General features: G+C 34.9%; 1 protein-coding gene across 5 annotated transcripts in view; it reads left to right on the plus strand.

Moving 5' to 3' along the window:
• The window catches only part of PTPRD (protein tyrosine phosphatase receptor type D), a 276,887-nt gene that overhangs the window by 193,939 nt on the left and 62,992 nt on the right, over positions 1-19,956 (plus strand). For 4 of the 5 annotated variants that reach the window (XM_085307065.1, XM_085307073.1, XM_085307081.1 and 1 more), the window contains 2 exons: positions 6,831-6,928; positions 19,552-19,675. In XM_085307065.1, the coding sequence (XP_085163191.1) occupies positions 6,831-6,928; positions 19,552-19,675 (222 nt within the window). Of the gene's footprint in view, positions 1-4,636; positions 4,757-6,830; positions 6,929-19,551; positions 19,676-19,956 lie in introns of all 5 variants that reach the window. The other variant, XM_085307099.1, reaches the window with a different exon arrangement.

Below are 19,956 nucleotides of genomic sequence, written 5' to 3' on the forward strand. Positions count from 1 at the left end.
AAAAAAAAAAAAAAAAAAAAAAAAAGTAGCCATCAACTGGGGCAAATCAGGCAGCTGAAAGGAGTTAGTGTTGCTGTTCTTATGGTTTTTTTTTTCTAGGGGCAGTATAGGATGTTTGGTTTTTTTGTTTTTTAATTAAATATACATTGTCCCTCATACAATGCCCTTATCTACTCTGCAGGATGCTACCATTTCTCAGCACTTTTGCSAACAGATGAATTAAATGACAGAGTTGTGAATGTAGTTTAATATTGTCTGTACAACTCCATCTAGGATAGATGATTCAACATCATTATAATTTAATCATTTAGACTGTGGAAGTGTCCACAGGCTTTCCAGGCACACTGTTGTTTTCCAATAAAAGTATATATATATATATATATATTATACAAAGAACCCAAAATGTGAACTAATAGCAAAGAAAAAATTAAGTTACACTGATACATTTAGATTGCAAGTTTCCTCTGGGAGAGATAAATGAAATGCTTCTATCAAGGGCAAGATTGTCATACCCTTTAATCCTTCAAAAGATTTATAAACAGCCTGTTACCAAAAATTCCTGAAATAATGTTTGGGTTTTTTTTAAGAGTGGGTCTGATCAGATATGGGTATCAGGAGAATTTGAAAAGAAATCTACTGTTGCAGTAAATTTGAATTTCTAATCATAAGTAAAAAATATTCCTGATATAAATGTTTAGATGTAACTATTTGAAAGAAATTATGAGCAAGCMATATTTTGTCCTTGTTGATGTCAGTGCAGTTATTTTGGTAATAATTAAGTTGTACTAGTCATGAAATTGCTGATTCAGTATGAAGATATCTTAAAAAGTAATTCAAAACTACTAGAACAGTAAATTTCTTACTTTCCTATCATTTTTTCTTGCCCTGTGAATAGAGAACTGCATTCCTCACTTACCTGTTACTTACCTAAATGTTTTTATTATCTTTTCTGTGAAGGGTCAAATTCATCTCTGGATTTACTTCTCAGTTGATGGAGTAACTCCATAGATAAATTTGACATTTGTCTTGACATYTGGAATAGCCCACAGTTCTTCATCTGAGAACAAGATCCCATGTCCATATGTGCTTTCCAAAAAATGTATATTTGTGAGATAAGCCCATATGCCAGTGAGTGGGTCACTGCTATGCCAAGTTTTCTTTGAGTAAATATGAAAATACCCAATCTCTCAGCACCATAAGGGATTTCATTTATGTGTCTGTTATTCTTCCGGAGCGGGAGTGGCTGCAGGAAGGTCATCCACCTTCTTCCCATTCTGCAGTTTTCCTACAAAATTTGGGATTAAATTCATTAACCTGTCATGCAAATTTTATAAGTCAGTAAGCCACATGGGAGGCTAAGGGTAGAGAAGGAAAGGRAAAATAATTAAGCACTAACAAAAGGTTTCATGAAACAAGGAAGCACTGGTTTGTGTAGAGGAAAATAACTAATGTTAAGTGGCTTGAGTGGGTTATGAGAGACCTAAGACTCAGCGAAAGACTTCAATCTGCCAATCAGACAAAGAACTAGACTGAGTTATTCCTTAAACATAAATAAATAAATAAATAAATAAATAAAATAAAATAAGTGGCTGTTTTTTCCCACAGTTAAGTACAAAATGTGTCACACTTATAAGTAATTTGTGTAATTGGTTGCTAATTAAACAATTATCTCATTATCTCTTACAAGTTAAATAAGATGCTTTGAAATATAAGAAAAATAAATAAAATCACTACAACTCTGAATTAAACATTCTATTTTTTTTATAAGAAAATGTTCATGAATCACTTAGTGAGTTTCAAAAGAAGTTAGACTRACCTATTTCCAAGATAAGGCAGAAATAGAGTAAAATGAAAGGGAATGCAGGGAAAAAGCTGCAAATAATAAAAGTGGAAAAGATGGATTTGTTTTGGATTTATTCATCTACCTTGCAAGGTAATGGGGAAGTTCTTCCCTTAATTTAAGTACATGGTTTCTGTTTATGGTAATCATATCAATGCTGAAGGAAAAAGTGGGATTTGTCTAGATGTGAGAAATCAACTGGAATAGCTTTCCCGAGATGAATTACCCTATACATAGGTCTACATGAGAACTTGATCCACATGAAGGATTTAAGCACTGTTAGTGATATTTAGATTCTCGAGTGCAAATGGCATGTATTTCTCAGATGTGCTGGTTGGTTGCCCTCTAAATTAGAGGCACTCAGATTCTGCTTACTGCTTGCAAGAGTAATTAAAAAAAAAATCTTTATTTTAGCCAATGACTTTTCAACATTGTATTTAACAGTTTTGGAGCAGACTCTCCAAGCTAAGGTTCCCCATTTTTCTATGTAGGAAGTTTTTATGCCTCAGTTTGAGATGTGGATTTTGCCATGAGACTAGAGAGCTCCTGTGGCTTCTTTGCAGATCCAAGTCTTTGATGCAGAATAAAGCTCACTTTTATTCCAAAATAATTAATCCACTTTTGGAGAACATCAGTTCTTCCTGAGTAAGAGTTGTTAGAGTTTATTTTGTAGTATCATATACACATGTGTAACTATTTTGGACTAGTTATTGCATCATACTTCCCTATATCTAATCTTGTAAATTTACCTTTATATGCAAGATGTAAGATCAATCTCTAGGTTAACAGCAACTGTAGTAAAAATAAATTTTATAGTGCAACTGATTCCTTTGTCATATATACTAAAGACATGCTTGATAAATATTCATAGATGCTAAATTCCTGCTGACATCAGGGTCATCTTTTATCTTCTCCATTTGCTATGTCAAATTTTACATATGCATTTCCTTTTACTGTTCTGATAAGAGAAAATACTACTGTTGCTACTTCCTTACCTTTTCTGTACTAGGAAATCATGCAAATTGATTTTTTTTGGTGCTGCTAAATAAATATGAATATATAAATATGTATCGTAATAAATGAGTCTTTAAAATCACAGAATGTTAATTTGATGTGAACGTCAAATACAGCTAATTTCATAATAAATTATCTGTGAAGATATGTCACATTTTCAGTTCATCTGGATTTTGGAGTGTATTCTAGAAGTTACGCATTTCATTTAATTTCTCCCTCATTCTTTTCTTGTTCATGGTGAGAAAGTCAACCTAGAGGTCCAAGTTTAAAAATAAATATGTGCTTCATAGATATTTTAAAAGCCGTTAACATGAAAGCCTAAGAAGAAAGAAACAAAAATGTGATTTAACATACTAACAGCAAGGATATTTATTTCAGTGGTATAACAGAATACAAATTTAATGGCTGGAGCAATTATGCAGATAAATTCTGACCTTATTCTCTCAGTTGTGCAATGGAATTGTGGCACATATGGTTTTTCATGTCCCTTAGTTGTGTGTTGTCACGGAATAACCAGCAGATATTTCCACACTGTAATTAAACCATATATTCTTGTTTAATTCATGTAGAGGGATTACTAGTAGGCTGCATAAGACCAATCATGTTTGGCAATCTTCTGCCAAATCTAGAAATAAAAGCTGGCTGTGGATAGATTTTTCAGCTGTGCTTTGCATGATTTTTTTTTCACCATTTGGTTTTTTTAAAAACATTTAATATATGTTTTTATCACTTTATTTTCTTATTTTAAAAAAAGCATGTATTTGGCATGTTTTTTTTGACTTACTAGCATGTCACAGGGTCTGTTGTAGCTTAGCTGTATTTTGTCTTTAATTTTTTGTGTTTTCATAGCATATGTTGGTTGATGTGAAGTTGTCTCAAAAAATGTTTGTTATATGTAGCCACAAAAATACATATATTTAGCTGTATTTTGGGTGTTTTGGAGGGATCAAGTTCTACATCTGGTGTTCACATGCAACTCCCAATAAACTTTTATATACTTTTACATGAGAAAGATAAAATCTTAAAACATCCATTCATAGCATATTCTGTTATGATGCTTATGATCAGTGTAAAAGAATATATAAGGTTATACATTCATACATTACAATCTATGAACTGATTGCATAAAAAGGGTCTGCAGCAGTTGTTTTCAAAAAGTAATTAGTTTATCATCTCATTAGAGCATGTTGAATCTATTTAGAAGATAAAAATACATCAGTTCACTTTRTACGTTAACTGGAAAGTATTATTTGAAGAAAGTAAACAAGTATTCATTGTAAGTGCCTAAATGAGTCCTATTGAAAGGGGTCATATGCCATCAAAAACTACCAATTTCGGAAGTTGCTAGTGGTTTTCCTTTTTCTTAAGTCTTAGGTCAAGTTCTGTTTGACACAAAATGTTTAATATAAAGTCTCCCCTTAAGAATATAGTGTGGCATATCGCAGTGCACATAACTAAAACTAGTTTAAAAAAGACTGGATGTTCATCCTCTGTTCCAACAAATAAATATCCCTTGTAGTAAACTGGTTATTGAGATTTGGGTTTATGATGCTGGTGAATTACTCAGGTTCTTCCTGTAATGAGTAAGTCTCATTTTCTTCAGTTTTATGTCCTTTATGTTTACAGTAGGGTAATTGGATCTTTAAACATTTTCTTAGCTGAGTTTCCAGACTCTGTTTGTGCATGTCTGAAGTGCCTGTATGTACAAGATTGATTGATTATGATGGTCTACTGCTGTTACTAATTTGTTTCCCATTTCCGATTGGCTTTTACTTTTTACAGCTTTGAGCAGTAATTCAGTCCCCTACGCCTCCCTGATTGGCTCTGTGTCCTCCCTCTCTAGCCAAACTACCACTCAGTCCTTATATGATAATAACTCTCTCCCACGATTCGCTCGAAAAGGTCTAAACATCTTTGTCTCTATTTTTTTCTCTGTTCAAGCACTGTTTTAGATGTACATCAGTCCACCTCCATTTCTGGATAAATCTAGAGTTTTCTTGTGCCTTTTCACTCACATACTTTCCATGGGGGTGCTTGATCTGGATCAATCAGCTTAATTATTAGATGACTGTCACCCATACTGTTATTCTGAGAATAACCAAGTTATGCTGAATGAAATTTCTAAGAAAATGGGAGACACTCAGAACTGATATAAATAAATWAGAATTTATAGACTAATCTGCTATTTATGTTTTCTAAGAAATACCCTCGTTAAATCTGGATATTCTACTTTGTTCAGTGGACTGGCACCTTGCCTTTATGTCTAATTTAAATAATGTCTCCATCACCATCACAGATGTGCTATGAAGATAATACATAAATATATTCATATAGAGTGAGGTGAATTGGAGCTGGTACTTCTGGACATTATTTTTACTCTATTTTATTAAATGATAACCTGAAATATCAAAAAAAGAAAAAAAAAGAAAAATAAAAAAGAAAAAGAAGAAATAAAAGGAAAGACAAAACATGCTATAGTGTGACTGTGTTGTAACCACATGGTCACGTGGTTTTGGCTACGCTATAGGAAATACAAGTTAACTGTCTTAGGCATGCCCTTAAAATTCACGGTGACAAAGCAAACTGCATTGTGCAACATGGCTTCCAGCTTGAGCCCCCTTGAGTCATCACTATTTTCCTTTCGTAGTTTCAAGAGATCCTGGGGTTCACTAGCTTGATTTTTCTAGCCAGCTCTGATTTCTTCCCACAAGAAATTGAAAACACGCTTTCATCTTAGGTGTGGCACTATTAAGCGCAAAGAGATGAATGTAAGCATCTTGGAGAGGGTCATCAAGACTATTAATAGTTTGAGAAAAAATATACATAAATTTTGGCCTGGCAAATCTTCAGCTGGCAGACTGTGCTAGTTGGCCCCCCATCTTTTTACGTCTTCCTTTTTCCTTGTCCTCCCAGTATTTCCTTTCTTACCCATCTTTAGCTCTGATTCTCAGTTTTTATTCTTTTTTACTCAGTATTTTCATCAGTAGACAAAGATGTTTACACCTGAAGTAGATTGTAGGTACTCTTGGGGGTTGATAAATGGGGTTTTAGAATAAGCTTGTTTTAAGGTACCAGGGCAGCCAGATACGTGTGTCCAGCTGAACTGTACAACCCCTGCCTCTACAATCTGCTACTAGTGAAAACATTTTTGAAGTTCTAATTGTCTGATGTCCAATCTTGTCTTCAGTGACTGTTGTCTATAAGCAATGGTGCATGTTACCCATAGTTGCATGTGAGTGTCAGTCACTTCAAAATTTCATGAAGTTAGTAAAGTACTCCTAATTTAGTCAAAATGTCTAGTCAGTCTCTTAGACATTGATACATTATTATTAATCCTCAATCTTTCCATTTCATTTTTAAAATTTATTTTATATGTTAGTTTTTTGTTGATTCAGGGATTTTGTTTTTTTACCATTTCCTTTGCAGGTTCAGGTTTCTGCGGTTACCTTGGTAACCTTCATTCTCCAAGTTTGTTTTTCTTGATTATGCATAAGTCACTTTGTTTTCTGTCAAAATACTATTCTTTCCCCTTTAGGGCTCTTTCAGTGTCTGTTTCTCAGCTCGCCTTTCCTCATCTAATTCAATGCAGTTTCCATTTCATACCGTGCAGGAGAAGGAGTTTGAAATGACATTAAGAGTCATTACTCAAAGCAGAGGTCAACATCAGGTCTAACTGCCTCATTTTTCCATGCCTRTCTAACCTCATTGACTCATACCTCAATAACTCTCTTCTTTATACTAGGAATATTAGCTTTGGGATATGCTTGGTGACTTTTTTTTAATTTGGCTTCAGAGCTCATCTATCCAGAGCATGTCCTGCTTTGAGTAACCAAACTATTTGCCTGCTTCTTTCACATATAACATCTTTACTACTTACACATTTCTAGCCATTCTAACTACTGCATTTTCTAAATTTTAGAATCATAGCATCAGTTCAAGTTTATTTTAAAGATTGTTCTTCTTTCTTGTTCAACAGGTATGGCAAGTCATCCCCCAATACCTATCTTGGAACTTGCAGATCATATTGAAAGATTGAAAGCAAATGACAATTTGAAGTTCTCGCAGGAATAYGAGGTAATTTTCCCCATTTTTTCATTCTTATGATAATTAATAATGCCATCTTTCTGGCAACATCTTCAATAGGTATCAAACCTGATGATGTTGATTTCAGATGATGTTAAAACCATAAGAAACGAAGTTCTCTGTGTAAAACAACTACTTCAGTGAGGTAGCTACTTTGTATTGTATTTTAATAAGGACAGGAATATGTCACACATATTCCATCTGAACATGCTTGAAGCAGTGTATAGATGATATAGTACTTAGGATTTTTTTATATGCAAGCATCCATCTATTCTGCGGTTAAAAACCCCTTAGATTATTTAAAAATTCTTCGAGGTAATGTTATATGTTGACAGAATACATATAGTATCCACGTATGGTATCCAAAGGAAAAGTTACAGTCCACTGTATCAGTTCTGTGTGGAATAAAGAATTTGCAATTGCCTGATGTCATTYCTAATAGAACAGCTTCAAGACATTGGTTTTTTTTCCTCCTGTCAATAATATCACATTGATAATCTGGGAGTTRTGGTCTGTAAGAATGTGAAGGAATTTAACTGGAGGAGAGGAATCATTTAAAAGCTGCCTTGGCAATAATCTATAGAATACAGCTCCCCGGGCATTCATGGACACTACCGAGAGTTACTGCCTCTCGTGTCAACAAGTTATGGTGAGAGGACTTGGTTAGCCATTCATTAAACACAACAAACTATAGCTATTTCTTCAAAGTAGGTAGTTCAATCATATCAAAAATCTATGGATAAAGTAGACACTGAACCGTCCTACAAAGAATATTCCTTAAGAGCAGTTACGATTGTCACGTGTCATGAGAGAGTGTCATGTTAGTGATCCATGGATGAACAAATCCCTGAATGATCACTGACACAGTAGTCTGTTTTATCACTAACCATTTGCTTAAAACTGCCTAAGAATTTACCAGCATGGTGGAGCATAATGGAGAGACAGGAAACATCTTTCTTACGTCTAGGTGCTRTAGAAGTAGTAACCATGCTTACCCAACTCAAAACCAATGTTATTCTTTCGGGGCCTGCACATTCATTACAGTTGAAGGTTCATATAAACACTGACGGTACAGTAAAAAGAACTGAGGAAGACTTTCACACATCGTTTCCACATTAATATGTCACTGCAGGGTACAGAAATCGAATAATTGCCCAGAATATTTAAAGAGAATGTAGAAATATGTAAAAAGTGTCTGAATTTACTGTACTTACTAGTACAGTAATGGGCTGCAATTGCTTATCATTTAGTCATATACTGTTGAGAAAGACCTTAAGACAGCTCTGAAGAATAATCATATTAGATGTCAAAAGGAAAATGTAGTCTCTACAGTTCATGTAAATGAAATTTGTTTGAAGGGCGTCCCAGATTGCTGTTTACTGTCACAATCACAAAAATGCAGGAGCATCTTTTTACATTTTTATATGAAAATGCTATGTTCTTGAGAATGAAGATTGTAACACATGAAGAATTAGATAGATATTTCACATCATTTAGGATTCTGAAATTGGCAGTTACTATCCTCCTTAGTCATAGACACTTGCTGAAACGTGGCAGCAGTGTTTTGCAGAGTCAGTTCTGGGGGTAGAATGGGTGTACCTGACAGTCATGCTCATGATACAGGCCACATTAATATGAAATCTGACAATGTCAACCTTGAAAGCAGTGAAATACGTGCTATATTTGTATAGTTCAATGCACAAATGTTTATGATTTTTGTCTGTAATCTCTAGATAAAGCTGTGTATTCACCTCTGAATGACAAGTACTTAAAGCCTAGTTTAAGTAGGGATGGAAAAAAACAATCCTGCCCAGAAGCTGAGTGGTCACAGGGCTTTTGATGGTATGCTATGTACAGATCAATCGCACCTCCTTATCTGGCTCTGAGTGTTTGTGGGATACCACAGTGGAAATGGTGACACCATCTTGTGTGCTGCCAGCAGCATGTAGATAGGAGATTGATTCTTGAACTTGAAGACAGTTCTTTAGAATAAAGGCATGTTATTTCAGCTCAGCATAGTGCAGGGAAATATACATAACATACCGTGTTCACCACAAAAAAGCCAACATTTGGTACAAATTTGACAATAATTTCCCGTTGTACTACAAGGAAAATCCTTGGAATAACAGTGTAGGAAATCCCATTTACTAAGTAAAAAATATAATGACAAGTCATGTAGTATAGTATAATTTCCATAAAAATAAATGATTCATGCTCAATATGTCTAGACCATGCTGTGGAGATGATAAGGTTCCTCTTAAGCGGTAATATAGCTTAAAAGCATTGGTGTTCTGTATTTCTTTGCTGTTTAAGTCATTAAAATAATCTAGAGAATGTAATCTTAAGCATTTGTAGTCTGTGTTGTGGGAATACTTAGTATCCGTCCCTTCAGATCTTTTTACCAGTCATTGTAAATAGCCTACCTAACTTTTATATCCTACTTAAGAAAAAAAAAAAAAAAAAAAAAAAAAAAAAAAAAAAAAAAGACAACACTTTCCGCAGTGTCACACAGTCAGGATTAAAACATTGGCAACTGTACGTCAAGATCAAGCTTCACAGTGTTTTTTCCTGGGTGTTCAACATTATTGTTTGAAACCCCACTTCTAGATGTCTCACTTTGTTTCCAACTAGTTCCAGGTTTATCCTTATTGAAATAGTATTAGTGTTAAGCACCACTATTTAATTTCAAGGTGAAGTCTAAGCAGTGAACTAAGGCTTCAGTTTGATCACTGTAAGTAGTCTCCTTGCCTTGGCTGAGCATTCCTGTTGTCTCTTTTGTGCCAAAGCTGGCACTAGCATGTGTGCAGCTGTTCAAGGATTATCTCAGGAAATAGATTCAGCTGAAAACTAATTGTTTTATTTTTCTTTGCTGTTTTCAGTTGGATCAGTTCCCTGAACTAGCTCACCACATGGCTGCATAAGCTCTAGTGCCAGCACAAGGGAGCTGGTGGGAACATTTATGGTTGGGGATTGGGACCTCCTCTTTCAGTAGCAGTCCTCATTGATATCCCTTAAATAAATGCCCAATTCTCAGGCAGAGTTGGGTACAGTTCAGTTATTGTCACAGCAGATTATATTTGAACTGGTGACACAGTAGTAAAAGAGCTATTTTTCATTTTCAAAAGATAAAGGCCAAGGTAGGGCATGCTTAGCAGGAAACCATTGACTTTTACTGAGTATAAAAGCCCTTCAGTTAATTCACATTTGGAGAAATAAGCATTGTTGGTCAGTGTAATATTTTTCATAATTCCTTCTTCTCCTCAGCACTCCATTATTTTATTTTACATTTGTGGAACATCTTATATTACATAGATGAATTTCTTCTAAGCCTTCTAAAATACGTAGTGAATGTCCAATAACTGTTGTAGCAGCTTTGTGATACTGTTAAATAAGAAATGCTTCCTGATGAATGCTGAGTTCTCATCCAGTTTGTAGAACATCTTTCAGGAGGTTAGCTCCGTTTGGAGAGGATATTTTAAGATTTTTTTTTTATCACCCCCTACTCTAGTTTCCCTTTAAAAGAATGACTTAGTCCACAACCCAAACATGCCTTTTCATAAGATTTCATTATGTGTACCCTAGATGGTCAGAGACATTTTACATATTCAGAGATATCTGAATACTTGCTCCTATTCCATCCTTTTCTTTTGACGCAGAATTTTGGGGTGTGAGGCATTGCATAGAGGTACATTTTCCTCCACGTCTCTCCTTCAGGAGGAGTATTGCTCCCTGACTTGTTCCGACTTTTTTCTTCAGGCAGACAGAAACTTCTCTTTCTTTCTACTACTTTCTCTCCACTACTTCCTCTTCACTACTTCCAAAAGAGAGAAGAAAGTTCTCTCCCTGAAGACACATGTCTATGTTCTATTTCCTCTGCTGACTCAGTCCTCTGGCCTCATTTTCTAATGAAACCTCCTTACTTCCTTACACTGTTCTTGGGAAGGGGAAGGTGAACTGCTTTGGAGACCCCAGCCATGAGAGGAGAGGAGATTGCCTTCTTTAAACAACCCCAAGTTCAACCAACATCCTAATAGTCTCCATTCATATGACACAAAGCTTCCCAAAGCTTTTATTTAAGCTGAGAATATGTAGTCATATGTTTCTTCTTATGCTGCATGAAATCTAGGTGAGAGATCCTGAAATAGCCATGCAGTAGAGAAATATCATGTCTTCCTTCTGCACTGTAGTGCTGAAATACCCAGGAAGGACAGGGCAAGTTGGGAAATTAGATATTGCTAAAAAATGTGTAGCAATATGCATAGTATAAACTGCATCTTCTCAGAAGAATAGAAGGTCAAACTCCGTTGCTATGACAAGATGAAAGGATGGTATTCTCTAGGGTAAAGAGACCAGTTTACTGTGTGATGTTTTGTAAGCTTTGATGTCACTGATTTGAGGAGTCCCTGTTTCTAGACGTCTTCAGAATCTGTTTCCTGGTATCTTCTGGGTTCCTCCTATCCCATCTCTCAGAGGCACTGCAGATTTCAGTCATTACACTTCTCAAATATCTTTACCCTGAATACCTGATTTCTATGGGAGAACAGAGGCCAAGCTGTGAAGATTATGACTACTACAAGGGTTAAATAAACTTCTAATTTACCTGTCAAACAGAACATTTTTGTAGTTTTAGTATTGGAGTTGTATTACTATTTCTAGTAAGGGTATGTGCTATGTTATCTTCTCTATAATGTTCCTTTCTACTTCAAAATAAATTTTCCATAAACCTTCATTAATTAGTGATGGCATTCAATCCTGTAGCCTTAGTATAATATTAGTTTACCTTGTTACAGTAACATATCGTTTATGTCACATATTTCTTTTATATTCCCTAATTTAAAGACAAGGTTCTTGACCCAGCTGATTATTATAAAGCTTTTGCTGGCTTTGGCAGTTTCAGTGGGAATTTTATGCAATGCAGGGCTCCATATGGACTTGACAGCTGCTAAGCAGAAAGCCATATTCATAAGAAACTGACCTTTATATCATATCTCCTTCTTAACTCAAGCTGCAGAATTTAACAATAAAAAATGATCTTGGAGATAGACTGAATCGGAACATTAATATGCTGCCTACTTTATGCAATATACTAAATGTATATTTAAAGACTTGAAGTCATTTCCTGCTATCACATAGAACAAAAAATCCATTCCTCCAAAGCAATTTTCTTGGTCTGATGTGAAATAGATTATTATCTGGGATCTATTGTCTTTGCTTTATATTCCTAAAGATGTAAAATCAGATTCATACTTTTTCTGTGTGGGAATCTGTCATTGTAATACATGAAAATTACAGTATTGACCTCTGTGTGTTATGACATGAGTTAGAGTATGTGTGTCTCTATGTACACGCCAGTTAACTAATCTAATACGAAGCTGTATATTATTTTAATGTCTTTTTTCTCATCAGGCTTCTTGCTGTAAATTACAGACAGCCTTTTGTTTTAACATGGAGTATGGGGAAAGATGATGATACATTTTGGCTCTGTTCCAGACTGCCACACTATTGTAAGGTTTGCTGTAGCTTAACAGTATCACTGGGTTAGATTTGTGATGAGAAAATAACTTATTAAACCTAGTGCATTCATCTTCTTGCATCTTATGTGGCAACAAGATAAACACTGGATACTAAAATGCAATGAATTTTATATTGCAGAAGCATATCTAAAACTGATTATTAATAGAAAACACTTTAAAAATTCACAGACAGCAGATGACCTTCTGAAAGAATCCATACCAAAGATATAGCTGCACCTAACTGCCCTATGATTACGAATAATACAAGCTTGTATGCAAAATTCTGTTTCTTCTTAGCAAAAAAATGCTTTTTCTTCTTTACCATAGTTTCCTTTTCTCTAATACTACAAATCGTGTATATTGGTAGCTTTACTTTTGTGGGATGTGCTCCATTTATTGAGAAACAATTAGTGCAGTCAGTGAACGATGAAGTATTGTTTGTCTTTTTATTAATAGCACATACGCTATTGCATTCACATAGGTTGTTTGGTGCTTAGTTCCACCTAGAGCAGCATCTGAGCCAGAAGGATAGTTAGKATTCAGAATTTTAAAGATGCCATGCAGGAATCTGAAGTGGTAATAGCCAAGATTAATAATAGTTTACTTCCTTACTTTGTGCTTTGAGTGCCTCCTTAGGCTAACAGTGTTTGTTTATGCATATATGATTAAAGGAATATTTAGATACAAGAAAGCTGGTGTTATCATATGGATAACATATGCTAGTTTTTTGACTAATACGTAGTGCTATTTTGTCAAGGAATCTACTGGGACTGTTTAAGTAGTCAAAAAACTGTGATAAATGTCAGTTTTGTTTTGCCCAACTGAAAACAGTGAGATGTAGGAAGAAAGAGAGAAATACTCCACTTCTTACAGTATGACAAGGATAGGCTATATAGCTGATTATAGGGGAATCTGAGAATTTTTTTTTAAGATTCATTTGCAATATTTTAATGTATTTGTGGAGGGAAATGAAGAAGATTTTTGAGGTACCTGTTTTAGTGATATTCCAGTTGTAATTATGGATTTTTCAAAAAATTTAGGTGACACTTCTTACGTTCATGCTGCACAGAGAAAGTGTCCTTTACTTCTTTCTAGACACGTAAATGGCAACAGTGCTCTAAAAATACATTGAAAATTGAAAAAGCACCAGGATCCCATATGCAACTAATTAAAATTTTAATGTTTAAGAGCTATGATGTAGACACCATATACTATATAAACATATAAACACCATGTAGCATATGAAACAAAAACAAGAGAATTTTTAATTATAAAAATATTTCTGTATAACTAAGATTTTCATTCCTCAAGTATTAATATGCTCCTGATAACTTATTTCCCCATCTGCAGTTGAATGTAATCCTTTGTTTTGAACATATAATTATTTCCACTGCAACTGGTTTTGATATCACAAAGGATTATAATTGCATTTGGGGAATAAATGGATAACTTTTAAGACTGGAGACAAAGAAATACAAAACACTGTGATTGATTCTAAAATAGTTCTGGTTTCTATAGCTTTTTATGTAATAGAGACACTCCTTTAAAAATGAATGTTTTCAAATAGTGATTATTTTCTTCCTTAGTTATACTTTCGTAATATGCATGTATACCTTGTTTAACTCCACTGGAGTCAGGTTTTAAATGATCACATTTGCCCATAGGAATATTAACATGAATACCTTTGTTTGGGGGGGGGGGGATACTTTTGATTTTGAGAGGAGTTTGGCAAAAGCTTTATTTGTGTTTCTAACTGCCCTTGAACAATTGCGTCACTTTCTTTTGAGAGTCAACAAGAAAACATCTATCTATGCATTCTCAACTCAGTTTTTACTATCCAGGCTTTTTTAATCCAAACTCACACTTGAATCCAGGGAACATTTATGCAAAAAAAATGCAGACTTGTTCCCCATGTCTCTTGAGAGTGGCAGCCTTTACAGTGTAATATGAAAAACTCCGTCTTAGTAGGAAAATGTAATTCCACTGGCAAGTTGCCCTGATGATGTATTAATGTTCATGCATTTAGCCTTCATGTTTTGCTAATGCAGTATGTAAATCTCATTCTATTAGCAAGTTTCCTGCATAATACAATAGCATCTTATTATAGATTCATCAGCTATGATACAAAATTCTCATTGCAATCACTGACATTGGTAAAAGAGGGTCAAATTGTTCATTTTTATGGATAGTTGACTACTTTCCAGTTGTACAAAGTCTATTTGTGTTGACATCTTCTTAAACATGAGTTTTTCATTCTTCTTTCACTGGTCTTAAATTTCTTAAATTTATTTCAAAACCCAGTGTTTTGATGATTTAATTTGCACCTCCAGTGCTGGGAAATTCATGGTTCATGCTTCCTTTCTCTTCTGTTTGTGAAACCTACACAGCAACTAACCATTCCCATGACCCACAAAGATTCAAACCTGCTGGCTCTTAATTTGCTGGCACAGCGAGCTTTTGACAGAGTGTTATTCCCCGTGGCATCCCAGTATATGCCAGCTTGCACGAGGAAGTTTGTCATTTCTTTGTTCTTTTTCCTTCCCCAGTACTACATAAGGATACACTCCCAGAGACCCACAAGCAATATTTGCCTCTGTTCAAGTAGCCTAAACAAATATCTCACAAAGTGTAGGTGTAGAGTTTATGGGGGGATTTTTTGTTTGTTTACAGTATTTCCTGGATACACATTCTGGTTTTCCTGATACCTAGTCAAAAAAACTATTCTGTGGCTAGCATATCATATTAGTAAACATTGCTCAAGTTTCTTCCCAGATCAGGCATTTTTTGTAGCAGCCAACCATTTTAAACACAATAACTGAAAGATTAGTCATAGCATGGGAGGGTAATAATGGTATTACAGATATCCTTATTTCTTTCACACAAAGCTATACTACACAGTTATGCTATGAAGAAGTCCAGTTCTTTGTTAATGACAGCTTTATTGAAGACAAGCTTTCGGAATGAATATACTAGAAATCCTATTAAAGTGCCATCCATTAAACCATTAAAGCACTCATTAAAACTGTTAGTACAGACTTGTTATTCATGAGTTATTGGTCTTTCACACTTCTGAAATGTATCTGCCAATACCACTCTACACTTTGTTCCAGTGTGGCTATTAAGTCCAAGGAAATATAGATTAAGTTCCTTTTGCCAAAACAGTGCCTTGTGGGAGGGCGGTAAGGCCACAAAGAGATGGACATTGGTGAGAAAAGAGTAAAGCTTAAAGTTAGGTCCATTTGCTGGGTTTTGACATTACTTGTGTTAACTATATACAGGGCTAAAATTAATCACTGAATTGTACCATCTGGCCATACATCATAAAGAAAGAAGTGCACAGGGAATATAATATGCTGTTGTGAAGAACACATCTTCAACTTCTGCTAGGAAATGGCTGACAAAGAAAGCTGTTATTTGATTTTTTTCTTTGATATTGAAAAGCAGCTTTAGATCGCTTAAGCATTAAGAACTGAAAAAGGGAAGAAAGAAATTGAACAGCTAAAATTAAGCTTTAAACATTAAGTATTACTAATAATTTATAAATTCTCATTAACAAATAGGTATAATAAGAAGCTAAAGTCCTTTCTCATAATGGGCAAAAATCTACTAAGATCATCATTATCTAAGTGCAATTATATAGCCAAAATTACACCTTAAACTTTGAATTTAATTTTGAATGGAGGACAGGATAGAGAGTTGGGGGAATTTTTTGGTTTTCTTTTCTGTTTTTGTATTTGTGCATGTCCTTTTTATTTTGGATAATGAGGAGTGGGAGACCTGCAGCCCAGGCTTGAAAATAGTAATATGTTAGTCAGCTATTTTATTCTGTTAGTTTCTAATTTTCTTGTCAAGTATGAAGAAAAAGTTTATCTGACATCTTATATTCTGAAGTAATTTCCAGAATATTTGGGCACTGTAGGTAAAAAATAAAAGATTAGGTAGAGCATCTCCTTCAGTTAGGCAGCCAGAAATAATACAGAGCACTGTTGCCTCATTTCAGGGCAGTGGGACTGCTCCATAGCTAGCATATTTGAATATATACCCCTCAAAAATTCTGAGTAGGTAGTCACAATGAACACAGATATGCCTTATTCCTAGTCAAATAGCTGAGAGTCAAATAATTAATTTTATTTTAAAATTTACTTAGAATATAATGCACTAAAGTATTGAAAGTATTTTCTGTTTATTTTGAATTTACAGTGATTGTGTTCTGTATTGTAACAAGAAATCCAAATTAAACTCTTATCGATTACTTTTTAAAATATTGAAAATCTTGTCATGAAGACATCCTGCACTAGTTGTCATATTCACCTCTATTAACTCAAAAAGGAGAGGAAGGGAGATACTTGCTGGGAAGACTGATTATGTAAATTCGATTACTCTGAAAGTCATATTGTGTAGCCAAATTGCTGGTCAGCTGATAAAGAGGCATATTGCATGTGTTAAATATGTTATTTGTCAATATGATTTTTCCTTTCTCCAGGCTCAAATCCAAAGTATTCCAAAATCATTCTTTTCACCCTACTTCAACTTACCAATACAGATTGAAATAAAAAAGTGTCTTTAGGTGAATCGATGCTTACCTGTATCAAAATTCTATCGCCAGCTTTCACAGAGGATGAAAAAATGTTACTGTGATGAATACAAATGTAGTAAAGTAATTTATATTACAGGTTGGTTTATTCATAAATATGAATTTCTGTGTGGAAAAGATAATGGTTTTGTGAAAGGAGGACCAAGCCCTAATAAAGGTTAGGGTGTCCGTGTTTGTGCTCAAACATAGCACAGAGGTAATATCTACTTTTGCAAATGACAGAATGCCAATTTGACAATAGTTTGTTGTTCCTGTTTTTAAAACCAAATTACAATAAAACCATAAAAAGCCACTGTCTCTTTTTAAAAAAACTTTTAATATATCCAAGTACCATCTCACAAGTTGAAAGTTGTGTGTTGTCAACCCACACTTTATTGCATGAGGGGTTTTTTTTTGTTTTGTTTTGTTTTTTTTTTTTGAAAACTTGTTTGGGCCCAGAAGTTGTGTGAAGGGAGAAGAAAATAGGTCAAACCATTCTGAGCTCAGAATGACTTAATGCCTGTTGTGCTGATATTAACATCCATTGCAATGCTGCTCGACTGCATCATAACCAAACTATGATGGTCCTTATCATGCCCCCAAGCAGATTGTGTCTTCCTCATTTCCTAGCAAGTCCCATTTCATTTCTTCGTGAGGTTTGAGCTGCCACACATTCTGCCTCACTCACTGCTCAGGAAAGGGGGAGCCAGAACCAGCACCATCACGCTGCATCTGTGGGTCCTTGGTCAAATTACATAGGGGAACTCACCATGGGCCAGCTTCAGGATTCAGGAATTCAGGAAAACTAGTCACAACACTATTATAAAATGTAATTGAGTTTAGAGTATTAGCGGATATGATAAGATAATAAGCTTTGGTTCCCTAAACCAAAATGCTGAGGTATTCCACAACCTCTCTATCTGACAGCCAGGGAAAATGGATTTTTTGGGATAATCTCAAAAAGAAACAAAGTCATTCTCTGTATGTTAATAAAATAAATTATATGAGATCTATAAAGATACATAAAAATGAAGTAACTTTTTGATTAGCCCAATTATTGATCTAAGGGTTAAACCCAAATAGATCCCAATAGTTATTTTAGCACATGTCCATTGCCTGAAAATACCTACCATAATAGGTTGCAGGTCACATTTTGCATTTGTACTATGACATAAATAGCACCTGCAGCTTTTCTAAGTGACCCTGGGAGAGTCACTAATGTCATGTAAGTGATGTCTTAGTGCTGCTGTGCTAGTACGGAGCTTCTCACGTGTTCTTTAGAGCGAGCCTGCTAGTATAAAGTGGACTCGGTGCTGGTGAACAGCCTGATCTAAGCAGAGCTCTTTCTTTTGTTTGATTATTTTGGCTTTTACAATTTAGAGCAGCCTGGCATGGGCAACCACTCATGTACCAAATTATTACCAGGATTAAGCAAAGGACATGACCTTCAAATCATCTTAGTGTGTACATACCTGCTGATGAAACACTTCAAGGTCTCTAATGTTACAGAGAGAGAAAGTAAAACAATATGTGATTCATCATGACTTCTCAATATGAGATGACCTTTCGCATAGCAGGTACCAGAGCAGGCACAAGCAGGTACCATCTGTTATTTATTCAGGAGTTGCCCAGCTGTATGTGTAACTCGACCATAGAAATAAGAGGGAATATGTAGAGCCTGGGCTTGGCTGGCTCGTGAAGCATGCAGGAGTACAGGGAAAGCTTCATTGTGTTACTTCCATCCTGGAATATGATGGAAGCAGGAAAGAAACAGTGATTCTAGGACCATGCAGTTATATGTATAAGTAAGGGGTTATAAAAGCTCATATATGCCTAAATTTTGCACATATTTGTTTACAACTGGATGCATGAGTCAAGGAAATAAAAACAGATAGTACCTTTAGAGTGTGTCTCTATGTTCTTCAGACTGTTACATCAGCAACATGATGTCATTAGTCACTGAGGTGTCAAAATGAAAAAAAAAATTAAAAACAGCAAAATTTTTCTTCTAGCAAAGTTCTTCAGGAACATTTGGAATTTATTTAATGAACAGGGTGCTGAATTGTTTGAAAATATGTGCACTTAGTAACAGAGCAAGACAGAAATATTTTGCTCCCCTCATCACAGTGATTTTAAGATTTCCAACACTTATTTTTTTTCTTTCTCTGTTATGCTAGAATCACTCACAGCAGAGCTGTTTCCTTGGGGGAGTTGGAGGGGAGGGGGAAAGAAAAAAAAAAAGAGATGAATACTCTTCTCCCTCTACACTGAGGAGAAAACAGCTACCTTAGATTAGGAAAACATGTGGTTTAATTTCCTAATTGGAACTTCAGATGCCTCAACACTAAATCCTTATTATAATATAGTGCATTTTGAAAAGCCCTGAATTTATAATTTACTTTCAGAAGCAAAATATTTCCAGAGTAAAAATATAGGACCATATGGTGTGTAATCATTATAAATATGATAAGTATGTAGTACTTAGCTAATATTTTTTCTCTCTTTTTCTTCCCTTTATCTTTTTGAAGTCTATTGATCCTGGTCAGCAGTTCACTTGGGAGCACTCTAACCTGGAAGTAAACAAACCAAAGAATAGATATGCGAATGTAATTGCATATGACCATTCTCGTGTTCTACTCTCAGCAATAGAAGGTAAGGAGACCCTTAAAGTTAAATTAATTAAACCCTAAAACACAATTTAATTTTACCACCTGCTGTCTTTGGGTTGCAATGTGAAGACATGTCAGTTAAATTACTTCCTGTAATGACAATCCTTTTTTGATGTTCATTCTCAGTAATTAAGAAGAAGAACTAAAATTGAGACAGGGTCACATATAGCACTCGATACATTGACTCCCTGTGTGTATGTGAAAATGTTATCTAAAGTAAGTTATTGTTGCTGTTTACTTCTACTAGCTCTACAGAGCCAAGGT

Source organism: Rhea americana, unplaced genomic scaffold, assembly GCF_003343005.1.
Source record: "Rhea americana isolate MKP2758 unplaced genomic scaffold, rheAme1 scaffold_103, whole genome shotgun sequence".
In the NCBI taxonomy this organism is placed as follows: domain Eukaryota; kingdom Metazoa; phylum Chordata; class Aves; order Rheiformes; family Rheidae; genus Rhea; species Rhea americana.